Source organism: Anopheles funestus, chromosome 2RL, assembly GCF_943734845.2.
Source record: "Anopheles funestus chromosome 2RL, idAnoFuneDA-416_04, whole genome shotgun sequence".
Classification (NCBI taxonomy): domain Eukaryota; kingdom Metazoa; phylum Arthropoda; class Insecta; order Diptera; family Culicidae; genus Anopheles; species Anopheles funestus.
Window position 1 is genome coordinate 53,323,321 of NC_064598.1, and position 13,280 is coordinate 53,336,600.

The following is a 13,280-nucleotide window of genomic DNA, read 5'->3' on the forward strand; positions in this document are numbered from 1 at the left end:
GGCTTAAGTCTGAGCAGGCAAAAAAGAAGAATATATTGCTAATCTGCTGACTTCGGAGAGCAGAGCGCTTGACGTACCTAATATCTGCAAAATTTGGTTCGTTCAGTTCTTTTCACTCATCAACAAGAACGCGATCGTATGATGACTGCCCAACATTTGGTGCAATGCAATGTTCAAGGTAATTGAATTAGTAATATCATCATATTTGGAAAAATTACCATAAGCTTGTCCCCTTTGTTTCTTTCAGAACACTGTTTCAAAATTGGTACGACACCACTGCTTAGGTAAGATACTAAATGATTTTGTATTTTGTTCCATGTTTGTTGTTGTTGTTGTTTGTGTTGCAGTTGTGTTACACATTCTCTTTGCGATCACCATGCATCTCAATTGCTGCAGTTTTAAAAATGATTTTAATCGAGTTTTGCTAACGCATTTTTAATTATCTTCCGCGCAATATCATCTTTACCGCACCTTCTTGCACTTTGCTTCGTTAATGATGAGATATGTATGTATAATTAAAAATATTGCTCTAACAATGGAGTGAGACAGTAATTGTAATTATATTCGCAACTATATATTCGGTAACTGATGCTCGTAACTAGCTCTCCGTCGGAGTGTTTTTTCGCTCCCACAACATATGCTGATTTTCATACATATTTTTTTATGCCGCTGCCGACTTTCTCAGTGTGAGTTGAGTTCGTCTGGAGCTTTGTTAATTTACTTACTTTACCAAAAAACATCCATTTCCGATAGCTGGATGTATCGGTAGGCATTCGGGGTACGTGGTTAAGTTTCGTTGGGTCTTAAAAACATCGCACACACGCATACAAAAACGAGTTCGATAAGTTGCATTTGGCACAGAAATTAAAAGAGACATCCCAACGATATTCCACGATGCGTACTTTTTCCATTTTTTTGTTTTTCAAAAAGGAAAAATCAAAGTTTGGCATCTAGTTTCAACACGTATCCCCATGATAGCGTGAAGTAGACTGAGATGGACCCGGTTCAATTTGAATTTAGTCACAATGCAAGAATATGCACCGAAGCCATTTATTGGAACTTACTGGTTTGGCTGATGTCCATCATCTTTACCGCGCTCTAGGAAGAAGTTTGGAAGAAATTGATGGAAAAATGACTATTCGGGGGAGGGGATTTATACTACATCATCTAGTTGTTATCCATGCTTTCCCACAACTGTGTGCTGATAAGTGTTACTACTCATTTGCGATTAGTTTACGTTTTCTGTGTTAGTCGCTAGTGTCATTTCGCTCGGTTCCGTTTTCCCATTCCATTGTTCACCACATACATGTGTTTTTGTTCAGTTACTACATGTTTCCTCCGTCGAAGAAAATTTTCATAAAATCTCTAATGTTAACTCTATCTCCCGTATAATTCCTTTTTTTGTGTTGTTCTTGTTCCTTTTTGCAATCCTTTTGCAGGGTGGCACTGTTTGTGCTTTGACATGCGTTTGTATTTTGCATTTCCACCATTTCATCAACTCGATCTTGTGTGTTTTTTTTGTTTAATCTGGTCTGTTACACTGTTTCATTCTACCTTCATCTAAATAGTGTTACTGTACGGTTTTATTTCTAAAAGAAACTAAACTATTAACTTTCCAAATGCTTGCCACCAGCTCTTACCTACAAATAACGTAGTAATGCAATAAACGATTTTCGAACAAAGCCGAAATGTTAATTGCTTAGAAAAAATTAAACTATATGCAATATAAAAAAAATCTTTTAGATCTTCAGAATTGTAGTAGATGCACTGCCATACAGATAATCTAAACCGTTACGTATTGCAAAACCGTAACATAATCCTTTTTCCCGGCCGGTTGTTATCATTTTAAAACACAGTTTGACACAAAAGGTGCGACTGATCAATATCTCTCGTTTGGAAAAAATATGTTTAGAAAATGTTCGACTCTCTTCACTTCCACAGGCTTATTCCGTGTGATTTATGCGACGAAGAAATGTCTCGACCTGCCCTGGCGTTATTGAAGTTTCCGCAGGCGACGGACATTGATGAAACTGTTTCCGTTTAACAACTGTGTCTTTATCTTCCCGTATTTTTGCTAAGGTTGTAGTGTACTTTCTTCTTCTTCCTTTGCTACTGTTATATTATAATATCATTTTGTTTACGTTTTAATCATCTGTTACAATATAGTTCATAAGTATTTCTATTCCATTTATGTATGTATATATCTATATGTATGTATATATTTATAAGTATTAGTAAGCGTCATTGATTTGTTTCATCCAAATTCTCCTCCTTCATATAGTGCAGCGATTTCACAATGCAATGGTTCTGACTGGGCACCTGGCACGTGCGGTTATTACCGGGTAACGTGTTCCATTTCGAACGTCACAACGTTACCTTCGCTTCGGAAAGGGATTTGACGGAGCGGGACAGGGGGGGGGGGGGTTTCTTTCCTCCACCCCAACCCGGGTTTTCCACCGTTTTTTGGCATCGACGTAATCATTCAATAGTTAAGGTTTATGGTGAATTGGCTACTTGCTTTCAATTAAATTTTTGGCACTAACATTATGTATGAATGTACTTTCTTCTACTTAGTGGTATGTTTGTTAGTATATTCGAATATTTGAATGTCTGTATAAGTAGTTTCATAACTTCAGTGTTTTGGGTTTTCGTTTTAGATTTAATTCAAGTTGGCTATAATGGGAGATATTTTTTTTGTTTTCCTAATGATAATTATTAATTGTAGTTAGGTTATGTTTAGCGATCGTGATAGTGCGCGTTAGCAACACACTTTACCGCACTTTTTGTTTAGTGTGGTACATTTAAAAAAAACCTAAACCGTACTCACACCATCTATTATTACACTGCACACGTGGTGCTAGATTTACCATTTCGGGCTATGATTCGCTTAGACAATGTGTTTGTAACGGCACATATCTTCTACCAGCGCACTGCGCACAATTGTTCTAAACGGGCTATCATTTTAAAGATTGTTTTTCATATAAAAAGCTTTTAATCCATCCAAACCGACCACCGTTTCTTTACCGACGAGACACGGATGACGGGTCGGTCTATCGAGCGGAAGAGCGGAGGAGAGAACAATAAAAAGTACAAACAATGGTTTAAGACTAGAAACATGTTACAGGTCAAGTGCTTACAGAGCGACAAGTGTTTAGCTAACGCAATGAGAAGTTTATGCATTTTGTTTTGCTCTTCTTCCGTAGATTAAATGTTCATCTATGCTTTTCGCATTATAAAATATTCCACCAATGTTGCCTGTTCGATCATGAACCGGGCCCGGGTGGAAAGGTACGTTTGTTGTTTTTTTAATGCCTTGGTTAAATGTTTTTTTTTAGCGTTTAGAATAAAAACGTCCAAGCGTGATTGTTTCTTTATGTATTGACACGGTATTTGCTACGAATGCAATCCCTTTCATATCATATCATATCGCACAACCCATAGAGGAGGACATTAGCATTGTAAGGACGACGCAACCGGAGGCGCCATTTTTAACAAGACGACGGTGCGCTTATTTTTTGTTTGTTTTTGGCCTATGAAACAATATATTAGGGGGAAAGGATGTATATCAGCTATGGTTTGCAGGGCCACATTTCTTACTAACACCGTATTAGTTTGTTGTACACCATCTAGACGCTATCGATAACAAAAACGAAGGTTAAATGTTTGGATAAAAAAGAGAACACAGAACAAGGTATATAAATATAGAACTTCCGCACAATAAATACATATCGGAAACACACACACACACACAAAATGTGACTTCGATTACGACTAATTAATTCAACAGGTAAGGCTCTAGACGCGGGAAAACTATTATCAAAATAGATCCCCCGCTGCTCATTTGCGGATTGCTGCTGCTGCTGCTGCTGCTGTGCGTATAAAACCTAGCTTATGGGTCCCGTATGGTTTAAAAAACGTAGGAATTGCTAACATATCACGATTACGACGACGACAACGACGACGACGAGAGCGACCACCACGGGGCCATAGTGTGTTTGTTTCAGGTTACATTAACAAATCAACTATCTACTGTTTCTTGTGTGTGTGAGCGTTTTTTTTTGTTGTTGTTGCTGTTGTTTGGAGTGTTAATTTGACAAACGTTTTCCATTCATTGCTATAGTTTTACGGTGGTTGCGTTTGTTTCGAAGCAAACGGGTCAAATGTTCACCCAGCGCATACACATTGCATCAAGGACTAATTACGTACTTTTGAATAGTTCGGTTCGGGAAACGAAACAAAAATCCTTCCAACTGTGCAACGGTGCAAACAATTGAACCGTATGTTCCGATACGCGCACACATCTAATGATTCGATTGTTCTAAACATGCTAAACTCGGTTTATGTTGTTACCATCGCAAACAACCCATCATCCGACTAGTATATTGTTGCTCTCATGCAGCGACAGCTAAGGAAATTTGCACTCACTGGTACCTACTAGGGTAAAACACATTACACTATATGCATCCATGGTAAAATCTTACGTGGAAACTTCAACTAACATCAACTATCGTCCTCTCGACTGGTTATTTGTAACACGTTGCTTGATGCGCAACCGTTCCGACGGTGACACCGAATGGACAACCATCGTGCAGTCCAGCCAGTGTAGGTGAATTGTTTTGTAAATTCGATCAACGAACTAAAAAACACTATCTCCGATTTGCGCTACATTCATACAGTTGCCCTCTGACTCAGAAAGTTTATATAAAACACGCACACACACACGCGCGCGCACACAAGTCTTCATATCCTTTAGTCCAGCTTGTCTTATCCGTGGCCCATCGATACACAGTACAGAGGAAATACATTTATAAGGAAAACTACCCTTAACTTGTGTGTAACAAAATACAATTCTCTTGCGATAATTCTCGATATATGCACGCATAATTGCGCCTCAAAAACATTGCTATATTAGGGTCGTACTGCAGGGAAGGAGCGTTCGAACTGTGTTTAATGAAGCGCGCACCAGGATGGGGAAAAGGGATAAGACTTACTTTGCCGCTCGTTAGGAATTTCTAATAGTTTTGTCGATAGTTTTAGATCTAGATTTAAATGTGCTACTAGGTAAAGAATTGCTTGCTTAAATTGCCCCAAAGGTTAACCAATCGACAGGATCAGTACAACCGTTGTCTCTTATTTTTGGCTAATTGATGATTAATTCCGTTGCACGCCATTACATCGTTGGCGCGTCCTTGTGCTTCAAAACGGTAGCGATGTTTTGTTTGTATCTGTATCGAAAAACAGCTTCTAAGCAAACTCGAGACCCCGGACCCCAAACTCCATACCGTCGTCATCGGTGTAGCTGTCGACCACCAGCAGTGAACGTCGCCGGGCACGACAATCCATTAGTGCCGTCTGTGCCGGTGGGGAGGCGTTTTGTTACACGATCACCTCCATCCGATTGCCTTTGCGCGTTACGCGTGTCTGATTGTACGGATTGTCTACCAGGCCACCACACTTGAAGGTGAATATGACCGTCTGTCCACCGAAATTGGCCTCGAAACTAAAATGATAGACCACACAAAAAAAATGATAAGCAATTGAGGATCATCTACAAAAACGCAGACAAAAATACTTACTCGGTACTGATGGTCACTTCCGGTGATTTGGCAGTGGCATTCTGGATCACCAGGAAGAGTTTCGTGACTATCTCAATTGAATGTGCAGTTTGAAACACAAAGTCGCCCTTCTTTTTGCCTATTTCCGACTGCACAATAAGAAGAGACAGTTGTTTAATTCGCTAATATTGTGTGTAATAATTTAATCACTGTACATTATTCTATTGTTTTATTGCACTCTCCATTTCTCTAGCACATGTACTGTAATGTTCGCTTTCTAAGGCAAAAAGAAATGATTAACAGACTAAAACTTTGGAAAGCATACTTATGATCTGATCTTCCGTTAAGAGCGGGTGTTGTGTGAACACACACACACACAAGGACAACAGTTTATCGCTTTTCTACGACAAACACTACCATTCTAGCAAGGTTTCATTTTGCACACAACAAAGCAAATTTGCCAGACTGAATAACACAACACACACAAATGAGTCTGCTGCTGAAGCACATTAACTAGTGTGCTAACGAAACAACCTAAACGCGATACGAATGTTTAGGGCACTACAGGCAGCAACTATCCTAACACAGGGAGCAGTATTGCCAGCTGACTTACCTGAAACAAACATCCGGTGGGTGATTCCGATCGATCGGACATGTTCGACGAGCAATAGTTATCCTACGGGAAGAGGAGAGCGATATGGTTTGGTGCAAGGAAAGAAAAGTGATAACGATAATCATGAATGTGGAAGGGCGCCAAATAAAAATGGAAACATTTACATGAACATCAGAGTACGAGAGCTACACTCTCGAATTGCGTTGCTTAAAAATCACAAATCACAACCAACAATCAAACCGATCAAATGGTGCATTTTGGGTGTTTCGTTTTTTTTTTCAAATTTTTGTTGTGGGAAATGTGCTATAATTAAGCGTTCGGGTTTGAACCCTGGCAAATAGTAAGCAAACTGTTTTGCGGTACGATTATGAAACTTACTGCGCGAATGTGTATAACGGCAATATCGTCAAAGTACGGGCTAAGCGACATACGGTATATTTCCGATGCCGGAATTCGGTACTTAATTTGCATCGTTTTCTGATCCAGCAGTAACATTGAGTTCGTTGAGATGACCAACAATATTGGAATGAACTGTGTGAAATAGAATTAGAGAAAAAAAACATTTAGAAACTTAATTTGTTTTCTTTTTAATCTTCCACCCTACACACACATACCTTGCCACTGGTGCGTGCAATCTTATTGATGATGTCCGCAAAAACAACATACTGATCGTTATGCTCACAGCTCACCCGTTTCCACTGAATGTTCTGTCGCAGTCGAATGTAATCGCCGTGAAAGGGATGCGCTACGCTACGTGGATAGGACACTTTGCGATCCTTGAATATGATACTTGCGGTCACCTTTTCACGCATACGATTTCGGGCGGGTTGATCGAACGATTTGCGGTACTTGTAGCATCGCCAACGGTGAAAGATGGTTCGCAGTAACTGGGATGTCTCCGTTAGGAAGGTTGGAGCTGATGGCCACTCGTGACAGATTGGACTCATATTGTCGTGTGGCAGGCGTAGTAACAGTGTCAGCAGGAATTCGCGTGTCTGTGAGCAAATTAAAATAAAAATATTAACATTACGATACTCGCACTTCGAAAAGCATTGGAAAACTTAACCACTTACCTTAAGTAGGACAAAAAATCTTCCAATCACTTGTACAGCCCACAATGCCTGCTTTCGGAACTCTACGAGGCGTATCTTCTCTCGTTCCTATAAAACATATGCAAGAAGGAACGGTAATTATTGACGTGCCTTATTCTAACAAATTGCTCTACTAACCCTCCAGGTACGCCAGTAAGTTGCAATTATCAGTTGACTGTGACGAAGTGTCACGAACCGTTTTCGCTTTGTGTAGCATCGGTACGTTTTCTGTATCAGCACTGCTAACTCGTTGAGCCGTACCTTGCGAAATTCGTCCAGCTCGTACACGGTACGCGGACTGCGAATGAAAACCTTCTTGCGCCCAATGGTAAACTCAGCACCAGGTAGCGGTACACTGCGTATGATCAATGCCACGCCGTCCACGATTGTCCCAGTAAAGTGGGGCCAAGTGTACTGACACAGTAGCTTGTAGCGTGCCAGAAACCGTGCGTGCACCATATTGAAGCAATGTCCGTTGCGCCACAGATTTATCAGCGGCATTAGACTGTAAATATAACAAAAGGAGAAGTTCAGTTTGGGGACGAATTTTTTGCATCGTCATTTTGCCATCACTCACCAAAGATAGCGAACTTGATGCTGCACTAGTCCCAGCTCAAACATTTTCGCTTGTTTCAGCTCGTTAGGTTTGATGCAAAAAATGTAATGATTCGAACGCTGTTCAAGCAACTTTAGCAGCGTTTGAAGCGAGGTTCGTAGGTTGTTGCTTAAGCTCGATGGTTTGCGATTCGAGTGACGCTTCGGGTTACCCTCCGGGAAGAGACAGGATGCGATTAGCAGATCGCTTTGAAACAGACAGCTACTGATGTGCCTCGGCAACAGGTCAAGGTTTTTCTCGGTGAACCCGTTCGTTGTGTAGACGACAGGACCTTCAAAATGGCGTACCCTAAAGAAGAGAACCGAACAAAGCATAAGTTTTACGCACATAAACGTTTGTGTTGGAAGGATACTTCCCCGTATCCTTTCCAGGCCCACTTACTGGAAACAATTAGAAGGCAGTGATGCATCGCGTGCGAGAAAATTGGTGTGACCGGCACAGCACTGATGTAGACGTGTGAGCAAAAGCCCATCATTAACGACCTGTGGCTCATCGAGAAGGTGAAGAATACCGAAACAAGGCTTATCGATCAGCTCACAGATCGGTGCATTGTCAAAGTAATCGATCCGTATCCAATCTAACCCTTCATTGACGTACAAATCCTGTTGGTGCTTCAATACACTCTTGATAAAATGCTGAAACAAGGGTAAAATGGTAAAAAAATCGCGTTATGATCGTCTTAACTGAAGGGACGGTTTTTTTTTAACAGATAGCGAACCTGTTGCAGCCGTTCGTTGCAATAGTTGATAGCGAACTGATCGAAAGTGTTCTTCTCAAGCGCTTCGAAACCGTAAAAATCTAACAAACCGATAGTTTTCCCTCGACTGCCGACCGTACCACCCGTTTTGAGTTTCAGTGCATCGTTCACCCGTGTCACGATCCATGTGAAAAGCCGTCCATACAGCGTGCGGCACAGTGTGAACTTGAGACGAGATGCATAGCTAGCATCGATTTCGGTGCCGTCCGGTTCTAGCTGTGCCCAGTTATCACCCAGCCGAGTTAAGCAATTGAAAAGCATTTGATTATCCAACTGCAGCAATTGTGCAATCTCGTCCAATTCTGAAAGCAGTAAGAACACATTATTTAAACGGAAGATACAGCAAACTAAAGACCGATCACTTACCATACTCGTTGGAGATTTCACAACCTTCGCTGCCGTCGATGTTGGTGGTTGGAATGAATGTTAGATTGCCGAGCTTAAGAACTACGGCCAAAATGGTGAATATCGAAAATATCTCATCCTGTCCGAAACCCAATATTTCAAGTGAACGCTTTGAAAATGTAGCAGGAACAAAGACACAATTAAATAGCTGCTCTGGTACGTTTGGAATTACTTTTACTTACCTTAGTGAAGGTAAAGTTCGTTCTGTCATCCTCATTGGCGAAACTGTTTTTTAACAATTCATACTTATCGATGTTCCGTTGCAGTTTAAGTGATTCTGTAAGAGAAACATAGAAGTTGTTTTTATTTCTTTACTTTCCTATTTCCTTTTGTTGTACTGTTGGTACTTACTGAGCAGTTGAATGTCGGCACCGGAAAGCAATTGGTAGAAAATGTGGAAGTTCCGTTCTCCAGAAGCGTGTGTAGTGACACGGGACTGTACAAAATTAAAAAAAAAATACCGTAATATTAATACAACTGGACCGTGAATAACATTTATAATTGTAGGATACCTTTTCCAACATGTCTTTTGCGAGTGCAAGCATGATAGAAATTTAAAAACAAAGTTAAATCTCCGACTGCTGCAGAGGACAAGTTCTAGTGTACTTACATATTGTTAAATGTCCTCCCACCGGATCGCCTTTGTAATCGAACTCAATGTCGAAGAATTTACCCTAAAACAAAACAAAACGCATCTAACATTTTGTTCTTTACACTCGTCCATACTGTGTGCACTTACGAAGCGGCTCGAATTGCCATTCTTCACCGTGACCGCGTTGCCCATGGCCTCTAGGAAAATTTCCGCTTGTGCTACCCGTTCACGCATCTTTTGCAACTCCAGGTCGCGGATGTACACCTCCTTTGAGATGGATTTCAATATTTGCCGACGATGGAAAGTCGACGGTGATGTCGTGCCGTGATCGTGGGTAAGTGCGATCGATGAAGACGATTTATGAATCGATCGGGTACTGTTGTTGCTGTTCTGATGGCAGCAGCGCATCAGATTGCTGCGCTTTTGCAACGAAGGGGAAGGTGATGCACCGCACATTCGGTTCAAGTCAGCATGGCTACTGGTGCAGTTGTGCTTGGGACACGAGCTTACGCTGGACGATTTGAGTGTCGATTTGGTTGGAAATTCGTTACCCTCCGTCGATCGGCTAATGGATTGGTTGGAGTGCTTCAAACACTTTGGCATGCTGGCCACGGGCATGAAGCCATAGTTAGCCATCGCTGGAATATTTTCCGTGCTTTTGTGGTGCGAAATCAGGTCAAACTCTACCGTTTTCTCGTGTGAGCATTTTTGTTGCTGCGGAACGAAGGAAAAGAAAAGCGCGGTCAATACCGTTTAACATTTTGCACACTTATTGGACGTTTGCAGCACGGATACATACTCTCGATGAGTTGTACTTCATTATGCTATCCAGTCGGCCACCGGATGGTGCGGCACTTTCGAACGATGACCCAACGCGACTGATTGTAGAGTGTTTCGGTGTCGATTGTCTCGAATTTGGGTTGGAGCCGCGTAGCGAAAAGATTGGCGCACGGCTGCGTCGCATCTCGGAAAGTTGCGTCAGAAAGTGTACTATCATGTGCGAGGATTCGGTTTTGCCCGAGCCACATTCGCCCGCCATTATGATGCATTGGTCTTCGTTGTAATTCAGCAGAAATTGGTGGGCCGAATTTGCCAGTGCAAATCTGTTTCAAACCCATAGATTAGGCACCAAGCTAGTCGGAACTAGTGAATAATTTTTATACTTACATATGCGGTGGTAGCTGGAAAAGGCTTTTCGTGGCGTACTTGCGAACCTGATCCGGGTTGTAAATTTGCAGTGGTTTGTATGGGTTCAGGGCAACCAGAAACGTTCCTATGTAGGTCTGCAAATTAAAGGATTAAAGGATTAAATTTGCACGATCTATCCATCCCACAATATATAGTGGGCTGGGGCACTTACATAGATCAAATCCCGTTTGTATCGCTGGTGAAGGTTATTGATGAAGCTCTCCTCGGAGAGATTCTCCAGCAGCACCGAATCCCAGCTGCCAATTTCCTGCTCCATGTTGGGCATTTTCCCCGTATCCGTTTTAACGCTTTTCCGCATTTGGTGCAATTCCTCGTCAAAATTGAGACAGGGGTAAAAATCGACCAGCCCACTAAACCGGACCACTAATCATTACCCAGCGATGCATCGGTCTCTATCTTTCACGGGCAAAGGATCCATCGCAGCAAACCAAGGGCGCCGATTACATGATGCACATTAATTCATTTTCCATGCCCCTTTTTTCGTAACACGAGCTGTCATAGGCGTTGCTGGTAGGTGTATGCCTTTTCCTTTGAACCGAAGGACCCACACAGCTTCCTTGGGAAAATCGTATTGCTATCTTAATTTACACGTTTAGCAGTGATTTGAACGATATCCTTCCTTCAGTAAGACGCATTTATAGTCACATTTTCCTACGCTTCTTGCACTGGTCTTTTGTTATTCACGAGCACACACTTTTAAGAAAAACATCCTATATTACAGCTCTCATTGGTAGCATCACACTTTTCGTTTGATTATTTCACTAGCAAAAACCACAGGAAACCCGTAAACAATAACAGAATACACACGGATACACATTAAACAGTAAGTTGGCAACTTTGGCGAAGGCAATTTTACATTCTGCACGGAACAGCAGAATGGTGAACGAAAACGAGCAAGTTGGAAAACCCTCACGGTTCAGCTTTTTTTTTTCTTCTGCTTCTCTCTATGCATTCGAAATTTTCCTCCCCACTATATTGACACTTTTCAGATAACGTGCAGTACTAGATCTTTGATAAGGCGACTGCGAAGAGAAGGAGCCAAAAATTTGAAAATGATAATGACCAATTGCTGTATATTGAACTGATGCACGTATTGATATGATATTTTACAAATTTTAAAGAAAATTATTGCTAAAAACATAATTTAGCTCATGTTTTGTTGTACAAAATTCAATGCATTTGAAGAAGTGCAGCACGCCTCTATACACCTTGGGTGTGTAGCAGAAATGTCATAACAAACCATACTCACTGTCGCCGAATCGAAAGAGAGAAAAAACCACACACATAAAACGTTTAGCAATGCTGTCCAGCATGAATTCGGTAAGAAACAACATTTTTATGGTGTAATTGTGTTAAATTCACTATTACTAATCGTTTCTTTCAGGTTTCAAGACTAGTATTAACCAGACGATGCGTACATACAACCGCAATCGCAGCGAAATCACAGTCAGGCCGGTACAAGATTACCCCAAAGGGTGACCGTCCTCTTACGTACGAAATGGCAAATCCGCCACACCAAATAGCGCATCGCAAAGCATGGAACTCGTGGAATACGTGTAAGACCCGATCGGAATAGTAATGTTTTTTGGTCAATCACTATTAATCCGTTAATGGTATACCATCTTGCAGCAAATCTCGAGGGTGAACTGCGCCCTTCGCAAACCATGCTGGAAGACGATTTCATTCGCCGGTTCATGGCAGGTACATGGCACGGTATGGTACTATCGGAAGTGATCATCAAACGGCAACATAATCATGTGCGTATAGCGGCCATTATCAGCCGATCTATTCCTGCAAGAAAAATGTACTTTCTCATCGGATACTGTGAGGAGCTGCTCGCGTACTGGTTGCAATGTCCAGTAACGCTCGAACTGCAGACCACAGAGGATAGAAAAGATGTCATCTTTAAGTACATTTAGTTTGCCTTGACGTTCCGAATCCAGCGGTATCTTTGCGAAAGAAGCTAGTTTGTACATAGAACAATATAAAGCCTTGCAAAATGAACATCAACACCGCAGGTATTTTTTCAATTATTCATTTATTATTCTTCTTTTGTCGTTCTTCGTTTCATATTTTCTCTGGGAGTTTATGTTTTCGTTTGGATCGTTCGTCCACTTTAATCCACTTCTATTTATTTATTTATCTTTACTCCGCCATTTGTCCTTGTGTGTTTTGCCAGATGTTCATGATCAGCGGCAATAACACTGTAAATTTATCTTAATGCAATGTTCATTGCGAATCGATTAGTGTATTCGTCGCCCTTTGTTGTGTCCGTATTCTTCTGCAACGGACGGACGTGCGTATGAGATGTGTGATCTATTTAAAATGAGTTAAAACATAAATCATGATTTAGGGAGGGATGTTGCTTTGACTTTTGAGAACAGGAAAATATAAAAAAAACCTCTTGAGAGCTAGAGAACTCAAACCCTACTAAAAATCGGA

At 41.3% G+C, this 13,280-nt stretch overlaps 2 protein-coding genes across 2 annotated transcripts; one reads left to right on the top strand and one right to left on the bottom strand.

Annotated features, from left to right (window-relative positions):
* Positions 1-280: 280 nt before the first annotated feature.
* Positions 281-11,823, bottom strand: LOC125763026 (unconventional myosin-Ib). The gene is made up of 19 exons (XM_049425736.1): positions 10,990-11,823; positions 10,797-10,912; positions 10,429-10,732; positions 9,777-10,343; positions 9,648-9,711; positions 9,550-9,563; positions 9,389-9,473; positions 9,220-9,314; positions 8,999-9,146; positions 8,594-8,934; positions 8,257-8,510; positions 7,837-8,163; positions 7,398-7,764; positions 7,242-7,328; positions 6,783-7,163; positions 6,547-6,699; positions 6,169-6,231; positions 5,577-5,704; positions 281-5,500 (listed from the first exon to the last, which is right to left on the bottom strand). Exons 1-19 carry the CDS (start codon positions 11,134-11,136, stop codon positions 5,377-5,379), a joined length of 3,765 nt encoding a protein of 1,254 aa, XP_049281693.1. The 5' UTR covers positions 11,137-11,823; the 3' UTR covers positions 281-5,376.
* Positions 11,824-12,038: 215 nt separating this feature from the next.
* LOC125763025 (28S ribosomal protein S24, mitochondrial) lies at positions 12,039-12,848 on the top strand. The gene is made up of 3 exons (XM_049425734.1): positions 12,039-12,158; positions 12,223-12,394; positions 12,468-12,848. The coding sequence occupies exons 1-3, from the start codon at positions 12,138-12,140 to the stop codon at positions 12,755-12,757; spliced, it is 483 nt and encodes a 160-aa protein (XP_049281691.1). The 5' UTR covers positions 12,039-12,137; the 3' UTR covers positions 12,758-12,848.
* Positions 12,849-13,280: the final 432 nt, after the last annotated feature.

Coding starts and splice junctions, on each gene's coding strand:
- LOC125763026 (XM_049425736.1), bottom strand. CDS start 11,136: ATGCGGAAAAGCGTTAAAACGGATACGGGGAAAATGCCCAACATGGAG. Junction 8,164..8,256: donor CTGCCTTCTAATTGTTTCCA/GTAAGTGGGCCT, acceptor TCTCTTCTTTAG/GGTACGCCATTTTGAAGGTC. Junction 6,232..6,546: donor CCGTTATACACATTCGCGCA/GTAAGTTTCATA, acceptor CTCTTCCCGTAG/GATAACTATTGCTCGTCGAA.
- LOC125763025 (XM_049425734.1), top strand. CDS start 12,138: ATGCTGTCCAGCATGAATTCG. Junction 12,159..12,222: donor TGCTGTCCAGCATGAATTCG/GTAAGAAACAAC, acceptor CGTTTCTTTCAG/GTTTCAAGACTAGTATTAAC. Junction 12,395..12,467: donor ATGGAACTCGTGGAATACGT/GTAAGACCCGAT, acceptor ACCATCTTGCAG/CAAATCTCGAGGGTGAACTG.